The following is an 11,207-nucleotide window of genomic DNA, read 5'->3' on the forward strand; positions in this document are numbered from 1 at the left end:
TTGAAATAATTGTCTTATATCGATAATTTTTAAATTGCAGTTTTAAATACGAAAATTTCACTGACGTAAAAAAAAGCTGATCAGAATAATAATTAAAATGAAATAAGGAATAACATAATTACATATTGTTTTCAGATTCATCGCTATTTATCAATTATATATGTCATGTGCAGAAGAAACAGTTTGTGCTTTCTATTTGAATTTTGCATCGATGTTACGATCAATAACTAACAATTGTAATGAATTTTCGCGATTAGACGTGTTTTCTTTTCAGTTAAGTTATATCGACTTCTGCAAAGTGTATGTTTTTTAAGTAAAAATGGCTGAGAAAGAAAGCAAAACAAGCAGTACTCTAACCACAGAATCTGTAAAGGTAATTGCCGAATCTACAGGTATAGGGGGCCTACCAGACAAGGCTGCGACCTACCTGGCTGAAGACTGTACATACAGACTCAAACAAGTAGTTCAGGTATGGTCGTACTCAAATATGTTTATAGGGAAAAGTCTTGACCAGAAAAGAACAATCTCGCAACCTGCTCAAATTCAGTTCCACCTGCGCATCTCAACCCCAATCTTAACCTGTCAACATTGAAATGTTGTACAGTCATCTCGCCAATAGGGGGTCACACCAATAGGGGGTCACTATCGTGTATTTTATGAAAAAGTATAATAAATTAAAAAAACAATTGTTGCATAGTGTGTCCCTTGAATAAATGTACAATTTAACAAATTTGTGAAAAGATGCTCTGACTTTTGATCTTACAGGGGAGATAATGCAGCGTTTTTTTTCTTTCTTTAACTAGTACTGGGGAACGGTAACTTTCCCAAAGCCTACCAGAGGCTTCCCAATTTTAGCACCGGACCTTTCCCCATCTCCATATCTACCGTTGGAACGATCCTATGTGCCGTTCCCAATCGCCAGTGCCTTTTATTTATCACTGGAAATATCTTTTGAAATCGTCTAGCCATTCATTTTTTGCCATTTATTTTTGCCATACATCGTTGCATAGAAAGTACAGTCGAAACTGACCTAACGGCCACCTGAATTTACCGGTCACCTGCAGACAACGGTCAGTCTGAAATCCCCCCGACGAAAAACACTCTAAATTACACTTGAATTCAACGGCCACCTGTCCATAACGGCCAACGGCCACTACATTCCACTCCGAAATTCATGTTTGACCTGAAATCAACGGTCACGCGTCAGTCGTCTCGAGTGGTCTCGAATAGCGAAAATTAAAAACACAGCACATCATGTGTCCGTCTATTTTGCGGTAAAAGCGTCTGATAGCGGTAATTGTCTTTGATACTATAAAAGCGGCCCGCTGCGAGTAAACAAACAATTTGTGCATCCATGACCGGTATGTAAAATTGTTTCACCATTATAATTGAATTTTCATTTTAATTGCATTAAAAGACCAATTGTCTGCAACTCATTTTGCTACCAGCTGTTTATTAAAAATATATTTTATATTCGTTATTTTACATGACTAACCCACTCCTGTAAGCCGAAATGATCCGTAAAACAAAATTGTGTCTATGTGTCGTATGAACGAATCTGCACTTAAACTAAATTTAGGTTCACATCGTACATGCATGATCAGTTGTTTAACGAAAAGACGGTTGATATTCAAATGCATTTTTTTCTCTCTCCGGGATATTGTTTTAGTATGTTGATGCTGAATTAACAAATATAAGTGTACATTGTATATGAAGTGAAAATACCAAAAATAAACAACGGTTGCAATAGCCAGCTATAAACTGTTAGATGCCCATAATATCACTTTAAACAGGTGACATTAACAATAACAATGTTTATTAATAGCAATTATCGTCTGCATGCATAACGCATTAGCGCGTGACAAAGTCAATTGGTCTGTATCGCTGATTAAGTGTTAAAACAACATTAAGCTGGCGAGTGTTTTGATAAGAAGGCGATAAGAGGATTAGTGATTAGCTTTAATGGCAAAAATGGACTGATTTGCAACATTTAAAGCGTCTGAAAGCGGTAATTGTCTATGATATTATAAAAGCGGCCCGCTGCGAGTAAACAAATTATAAGGTGTTGAGAAGGTTTCTTTTCCGGGGATAATTGTGGGTGTATCTTCTAAAGAAAATTTATCAGAGTTTATGACTTGTTGAAAGTAATTATCGAGATATTAAATGACCGCTATTTCTTTGAATTAGAACGGTACAATTACACCGTACTATCGGTTTATGACACCGAATCCGCTTTTTAGACTTTTACGGACGTTATTTACTGAATGAATGAGATGCATGAGAAAACAATTATACCAGCGTTGATAAAGTCATTGTTTAATTTAACATTATGAAATAAAATCAATCTAAAAGATATTATTCTCTATTATTCAATATGCACGCGTAAGTTAATGCTGTTATTATGCTTTGTTAATGCAATGAGCATTTGTTTTACACTGTATGCAAACGACTGGGTGGGGTAACGACGTAGTAATACTAATAACTGGCCAACCTTCTTAAAATTGTGATCCGAATTCAACGGTCACCTGTGGACAACGGTCACTTTGATCATTTCCCTTGACTGACCGCTGAATTCAGGTTTGACTGTAAACACAATTTTTCAAAGGAGCGCAACTCTAACCGTTGTGTACGATGCTGTCCGGTAATCTTGCGCAGTTAAGGGTCGATTGGTTTTAAAACATGTTCTTTTATAAATTGACAACATAATATCTAAATTTATTATGAAAATAAGAAGTTCATGTGCTTATTAACACCAAAAATATCTGATTAATTCAGTGAAGAACTGTCCGATTTGATTTCAAAACAAATATGACTCACTACATTTTCAAACTATCACAGTGTCGGGTAATCTTGCGCACTTGGTGTAACGACCTCATTTAGGCAAAATTGTAGACATATGGTGTCTAATTAAAGACAAAAAAACATTCCAGAAAATTATTTAAAAAATCAGTTTGTAAAACCATTCAAATTTAATGTGCAGTGCTCCAGCCAGCTTTTCAAAATAGAGGGGAGCTTCCCCAAAAAGGGCACATTTCACGCGTAATTTTGGAAAAAAGGGCATTTGATTATAAATATACTTAAGTATATACTTTGGTTATACTATATACTTATTAATTGTAAACACTTGTGCATTGGATGACTTCACCAATTGTATGCTGTTCCTCATTGGCGCTAAGGAAAACAACTTAATAGCCAATTTCCTAACCGCTATGGGCTAGCATCCGACTACACACATTAGAGATATGTAGATATTATATTTCTTTCCGGTGTGTGGGGGGGGGGGGGGGGTTTGATGTTTTTTTTATCACCTATCATCATTGAACTGCATGTTAATCTTTCAGGTTCCAGTTTCAGCATCAGTCAGTGGCCTTTTAGAAGAAAATGAAATGAAGAAAACATTAAATAAATTCAGGGGTTTCACTGGGTCAAAAAAACGTTGTGACTGTCACTACTTAAATTTGTTGCTTTAAATAACTTTGAGCCAATGTTTGTCCACAGTAATATTAATTAAAACAAAAACCTATATTGACAAATTTAAAGTCTAAACAATGATCAATGTCACTATTGAGTAGCATCCAGTCTGGAGATTAAAATGAAACATTGTTATTGTTAATAATAGGATATATTTATTTCACAACACGTTATTTCAACTAATGTCAACAACGTAGACCGTTTCGTTAGGTCGCGAAAATATATGAAAATATCAACATTACATTTTACTTGCAGAGTGATAAATCCTCCTTCCAAACAAGTTCATTATTTGTTGAATTAACAACTATCTGCCCCTATTCATGTCAAAATTCATCATGATTGGGGACAGACAGTGTTTTAAAGTTCAGAAATAAAATCCAAACACAAATATGTTTTTCATGCGGTAATTTCGGACTAAAAATTAACCGCATATTCGCATTAAAAAAAGTGATTAATTTTCAAATGTAAATAGGTATTTTGAATTAAAAATCACTATTTTTGCAAACAAATTATAGCCAAAGAATTCAGAAGTTAAAAAAAATCAATAGTGCTGAGTTTGATTTCATTCGAGTGTGATTGTGCCTAACCAAGCGTGACCTCAGAGATAATCTTTCACAGCATGTTACTATCGTCTGCAACAAAAGGCTAATTAGTGATCTAAAAACAAATCATGCCCTTGGGGCTTGTTTGTTCACAATGTGTTGACTTAATACACCCCAGGCGGTCATGTAAGGGTGTTATCTGTGTATTCATGTCGATGTTTCTGGCGATTTATACGGCATGAAAGCAGGAATTTAGAGATCAAAAGGGCATTTGACAGAAAAATAGAGGGGCGCTTTTTAAGGGGGCAAATTTTAGAGGGGCGCAGCGCCCCTCTATTTATTACTAGCTGGAGCACTGATGTGGATTAATAGCTGTACTTCGGTTTCTTTGATGATGGTGGTGGCACTCCGTTGACTGTAGCAAAAGAAACATTAACATGTTAAATTAATTGATTTCTAGCGTGAAAAAAATATTTATGCTTAACAGGTTTAATTTTACCACGATCATGCTTCCATAGATTACTGTACAGAAAATATAAAAACTAGGCCATTGTGCATGTGGAGATCATACCAAATATGGTTTGACAGAATGGCGGGAAATTATGACAATGTCGTCTGAATCGATATATTTTCAAAGCCAAAAGGCAAAAAATACAATAACTGATCGGATATTGTGCAATGGATTGCTTAATTAAATGTTGGAATTCTTTATTTTAAGTATGAAAACGCTAAAGACTGCATGGAATGTGTGATTCATTTCGAATTTGTCGTAAGGAGGTCAGTGTTTACGATACATGCTCAATGTATGATGATGACGCTACCGGTGTTAAAATGTAATGATCGAATTTTATTTTGCATTGAATACGTACCCTTTAAATCTGTTATTTCTTAAAAATGTGATATTCCATCTTTCATAACCTAAGAAAACTATTCGTCGTCTGCAAAATTTGCAAACTTTGGATTGCGCAAGATTACTGGACGCGCAAGATTACCAGATTTAACTGTATAATGTGACTGGATTACATAACCGCGACGAGTTATCGATTTTTCCCGTGAAAGAATTCCATCGTAAAGACCAGTCTTCCTTACATCAATAATGTTTCTAAACACTAATTTTTGTTGACATTAAAAAACATAACCGTATTGAGTTAAATGCTCATATTACTTACGATCTATGTATAGTTTTACAAATCCGAGCAGAAACTATTCTGATACGGATGTAGACAAATACAAGTTTAACATAAAATTCAAAATAATAAGACATGTGTGTAAAATACTATAGTTATTTACAACAAATACATTAGCATTTTATGGTAGATGATCTTAATATCTTATTTGATGATTTGAAAAAAAAATCAAAACAAAATATAAGACTAACCTTTGAAAATAGTTGTTAAAGTCACAGGTACTTGAAAAAAATTGTTGGGTATATATAATATTATATACAAGGACAACATTTTTTTTCAAGTACCTGTGGTTAAAGCATTCCACTCTAAAAACTCATTTTGGTTATGTGTGGCTATTCTCACTGTCTATTGTTGAAAGATTTCAAACCAGTCCAAGTTCCATTGTTGTTTCTTTTGTTTTGTTTTTTACGTTTTTAATTTAACTCACATAAAATATTGCAGGGCTTGTGAGACTTTCAAGGGCTTAAACAAAACTTATTAATATTAGTTTTTATGCAACATCAGTGATTATGCCTATCACTAGAAGATATATGTTTTTCCATTGACAGGCACATTCCTACTGAAGTGCACAATTTTCACATGACTTGATATGATTGTCAAAATATCATCACTTGTAGTTTTTCTGTTAAAACCTATAGCTTATAATGCTCTGTGATGCAGAATATAGCTCCTAATGATAGATACAATGCATTTTAAAGATTCCCAATTCATCAATTTTGCGTCTCGAATTTTTTCCCAATTCATTAATTTTGCGACTTGTTTTTTTCCCAATTTGAAGATTTCACGACTCGAAAATTGTAGGGGTACAGGTACCTTTCCCCTTTGGGGGAAAAAAACGCTGTAATGTTGTAAACAGTGATCCTTTATTGGTGTACATCATTTTATTATGCCCCCCCTTCGAAGAAGAGGGGGTATATTGTTTTTCACATGTTGGTCGGTCGGTCCGTCCACCAGATGGTTTCCGGATGTTAGCTCAAGAACGCTTAGGCCTAGGATCATGAAACTTCATAGGTTCATTGATTATTACTGGCAGATGACCCCTATAGATTTTCAGGTCACTAGGTCAAAGGTCACAGTGACTCGAAATAGTAAAATGGTTTCCGGATGATAACTCAAGAATGCTTAGGCCTAGGATCATGAAACTTCATAAATACATTGATCATAACTGGCAGATGACCCCTAAAGATTTTCAGGTCACTAGGTCAAAGGTCAAGGTCACAGTGACTCGAAACAGTAAAATGGTTTCCGGATGATATCTCAAGAATGCTTACGCCTAGGTTCATGAAACTTCATAGGTACATTGATCATGATGCTTACGCCTAGGATCATGAAACTTCATAGGTACATTGATCATGACTGTCAGATGACCCCTATTGATTTTCAGGTCACTAGATCAAAGGTCAAGGTCACAGTGACTCGAAATAGTAAAATGGTTCCCAGATGATAACTCAAGAATGCTTACGCCTAGGATCATAAAACTTCATAGGTACATTGATCATGACTGGCAGATGACCCCTCTTAATTTTCAGGTCACTAGGTCAAAGGTCAAGGTCACAGTGCCTGGAAACAGTAAAATGGTTTCCTGATGATAACTCAAGAATGCTTACGCCTAGGATCATGAAACTTCATAGGTACATTGATCATGACTTGCAGATGACCCCTATTGATTTTCAGGTCACTAGGTCAAAGGTCAAGGTCACAGTGACAAAAACGTATTCATACAATGGCTGCCACTACAACTGACAGCCCATATGGGGGGCATGCATGTTTTACAAACAGCCCTTGTTATAAGTAATGTTTATTTATTTTCAATGAAACCTTTTTTAATCTGAAATGTGGTTAAATGACAGCTTTATAAACTGTTTATTTTATAGATTATAGATGCAAAAAATCCGAAGTGTACTGCAGCAAAATGATAATACAGAAAAATGATAATACAGAAAAATGATAATACAGAAAATGATAATACAGAAAAATGGTAATACAGAAAAATGATATAATATCAATTATTTTTACATCTTGTCATATATACACAAATGCCAAAAGGACAAAATTCTAATGGAAATATTTAACGTGTTTTGACATGTGATTCTCTATTGGCAAGTTGATAGTACCGTAAATTTGCAGCCATAAGTCGACCTAAAAAAGCTGCCAAAATTGACTTTAAAAGTCAAGTCGACTTATGGATGAGGTACTAAATAAAAAAAATAAAAAACATATTTCTGTGCCATTTTTTTTTAAGTAATAAATCTCTGAAGCGAAGGAATGATGACTGTTTACGGTAAGGCCGACTCGTCTTTTACTTAAATGTCCGCCGATAACAAAATACTCATATTTACATTGGTTTTCAAATCATTAATCTTCGTAATAATTCCAAATAAAAACATGTTTAAATAACTTCGAAAATATTAAACGTTTGTGACATACCGTAAAGTGGTGAAAATTATACATAGCAATTTGTCTATTGATACATTGCCTGTTGTCTGCTAAGAACAATAGTTAATCGACTGCTGACACTTGTTCCCATTTAAAGTTAATCCGTGTAAATACAAACTGTCAACAATTGCAGGTGTCTTTATGCCACCAATTATCGCTTCTCGGCCTTTGACTAAGATCAAAGTGTAAAGAGTAGTGTTGGCATCCTTTCGATCATTTGTCTTTATTGCGTCACGCCTAAAATAGTTATCCGTTAATGATATGCACAACGGTTCTGCTACAAACTACTTCTGACCAATCAAAAATAATTACTTGATCGTTAGATACGCCTTTAACCAATCGCTATTGTTCAACTTCACATGATATATTTTTTGATTGGATGAAGGTGTGGTTTCGTTGATTTATTCACAACTGTCCCACAGTTAACGCGTAATCGTTTCGTAAATAAATAGATCTTATCTGAGTGAAGATTTCATTCATTGTTTGATTATAATAATATTACGCACTCACCCTGGATTATTAAAAAGTGTAATTGGACATATCAAATACACAATTGCTTTGGATCATCTGCTTAGTATTATCAGATAAGACGTTGTTCCAGAATGCAGAAAATATTCCTCAGGTATCTCGTGATTTACGAATACTGTATGTATATAACAGTCAAATAGCGAGCGATGCGAGTGTTGGTAAATTCACGTGTTTCACGCATAATGGCGAAAGCGTTGTTGATTATTTGAGAGCAAGTTACAATTATTTTGACCATATAACGAATTTCTGCGTTCAAGATTTTACCGAATTTTCACATACTAACATTTGAGTACAAAAATATCTGCTCATAATATAAACACTGAAAGTTATTACGTTAAATGGGATACTAATTTTGATTTGTGAAATATATATTAAGTTCTAAATAATCAATGATATGTAATTATGATTTTGAACGATAAAATATATTTTTCGTGATAATAAATCATTGAAACGCTGAATGTTTCGTTTAAAATATATTCTTATTATTAATATCCCAAAAAATGTCAACTGCCGTTACAGGAGCCCTCAGAACCATGACTAAAACATGTCCGAGATATTGAGGAAATTTACCCCCCGACTTATGGCAGAGTCAAGGCAAAAAACCAAGTTTTTCTAGCCACATTATACCCATCGACTTATGGCCGAGGTAGACTTATGGCCGCGAATGTACGGTATATGTTTTGTAACTCAGTCTATTTTGCATTTAGTGATCAACAGGCAACATGACCAAGACATTTGAACATCCTGCTCTTTTTTTTCTGCACCTGTACCTTAATTAATAGATTGTACCCTACTAACACTTATTTGTTATGTTAACCCTTAACCTATTTCATTTCACATATCGGTTACAGGGCCCTCGTTTTGCACTTATTACCGCCTAATATTGGCGGCTTCCCCCATGAAAAAAGTATACTTTTTTCCCCTATTTCAGGCCTAAATTAAAATTGAGTTTGTTTGCCCTTTACCGACCGACCCACTTTTTACCCCCCGACCCAAAAAATTTTATTGCGATTTCTGAAAACTTATTTTTTTATTTTCGTTTTTTTCGACGATGACAAAAGAGCCGAAAGCAATATTTATTCATGCGCGTATTTAGGTCATAATACACTAAATAGTTTCCCTATATAATTCAATGTAAAAGCGACAACTTTGAGCGAAAATAAATGCAACATTTTGCACATAGAGACCCCCATAACCATACCTTTTCTTAAAGGCCATTCTAAGCGGAATCGATTTATGCAATAAAAAAGATATGTCATGTACAAAGCAAGAAAGAACTTGACACAAATCAAAACCGACTGTTTTTGCAACTTTTTTTTTTCGGCCGTTTCTTAGTGGAATGTAACCTTTTCTAGTGCAATGGTTTACTATAGTCTTCACGTGTATCATATTTCAGGGATTCAGTAGTGAACACCTATTCATGCCCTACCATTATCTCTGCAAGATAACACCCGAATAATGGTAAAAAGTGTAAAACATGCCTTCCTGTCAACTATGATATTTTTTTAGAGAGTACAGCGCCTACATGAAGCGATCATTTAGTGTATTGTAACCTATAAATATCCCTGTCTATTATTATCGCCCCTGACCGATCTAGGTCGCTCCGATGGTTGGAATTTCATACGCCCCAGAATAGACAGTAATGCAAGCGTCTATAACCAGCATCGCGATCGGCGGTGTTCCGTGAAAATAGCCGAACGACATCATACTTAACCATTGGTTCGCGAAAGTAGTCGGACATATACGAGTTTACGTTCGTTGTACACATGTTGTTAACGTGATCCAAGATGGCCGACAATTAAAAGAAACAACGATGCTCAGCGAGAACAAATAACTATCGAATTTACGACGGACATCATATAATTAGTATCGATTAATGAAAAGAGCGTGTCATTCTACGATTGAGCATAGGTTTTAGATACAAATAAAACTCTCTTTTTTTTGCAAATGTATGAACTGAATGTCACAGAACAAGTGATGAAGTGTTTGAAAATTGGAATGCAGTCTACTCGCAAAGAAAAATACATCTAACAGTTACAGGATTTTTTTTGTCGAAAATGCAAAATAAAAGACAAACATGATTTGATTTATATGCAAGTGGATCTGTGTTTAATCAGATTCATGTGCATATTCTGCTTTATTATGTTTGCCACACTGAACAGTTTACTGTAATGGCATGTTAGTGAAATGGATATGTAAAGGTAAACTTATTTAATTTATTAATGTCTCTTAGCTAAATACATCGACAACACTCAAGTATATATGTTTAAAGCGTTAGTATATCCACAAACTGAAACTAACACCCACTGTCCTACAGTGGGACTAACCACCCTCTCCCCCGTTGCGCCTACACCGAAAGGTCCTGCAACGTACCTATCCAGATCCAGAATTTATTTCCCCAAATCAAGTTTTCATGCTTATGTTAGTTGCAATAATACAACTCCCAGCTATTGACCCTCTGAGCTGTACGTATGTACTCATAAAAGCTCAGAGCATTCAAGAAGAAATAATGCTTTATAATAATGTTCAGTTTGCACTTTTATGAATTTTCTTTTCCATGCTGAGACTATGCACTAACCGGTCAAACACTTAAAATTGAGGCCTGTAAAAACTTCAACAGGCCTGTGAATTGTTTCTCCTGGTAGGCAAGTCTGGCCTGTAAAATGTGATGGTCTTTCGCCACGTCTGAATTTTTCCATTTAAGGCTTTGGGCTGTCTTTCTACACTCCTTCAATGCTTGTTGCATGCTAATTAAGCCCAATTTAAGGGAAAGGTTTAAGTTAAAAATAAAAGCCGTCTGGCTGTTAAATAATTACAAATGCATTTGAGCAATTAAAATCATATAATGAACAAATATTTGATGTAATAAATAACACACAAGCATGCATTTGATATTAATATATGCAAGAAACAGCAAACAAGATAATGTTAAGCTACATAGGGCTTCGTACACTGCAACAGTGCTTTAATAAAAGTGTTTTAAATATTCATAGACTATTAGTGTATTAAAAATATAATTTCTCAAATAAAATAAAATAATTTT

General features: G+C 34.7%; 1 protein-coding gene across 1 annotated transcript in view; it reads left to right on the forward strand.

Moving 5' to 3' along the window:
* Positions 1 to 46: 46 nt before the first annotated feature.
* Positions 47 to 11,207, forward strand: part of LOC127833871 (transcription initiation factor TFIID subunit 6-like) — a 43,582-nt gene continuing 32,421 nt past the window's right edge. The window contains exon 1 of the mRNA XM_052359361.1: positions 47 to 469. Within this exon, the coding sequence (XP_052215321.1) occupies positions 320 to 469 (150 nt within the window). The 5' untranslated portion in view covers positions 47 to 319. The remainder of the gene's footprint in view (positions 470 to 11,207) is intronic.

This window comes from Dreissena polymorpha, chromosome 6 (assembly GCF_020536995.1).
Source record: "Dreissena polymorpha isolate Duluth1 chromosome 6, UMN_Dpol_1.0, whole genome shotgun sequence".
Taxonomy (NCBI): Eukaryota; Metazoa; Mollusca; class Bivalvia; order Myida; family Dreissenidae; genus Dreissena; species Dreissena polymorpha.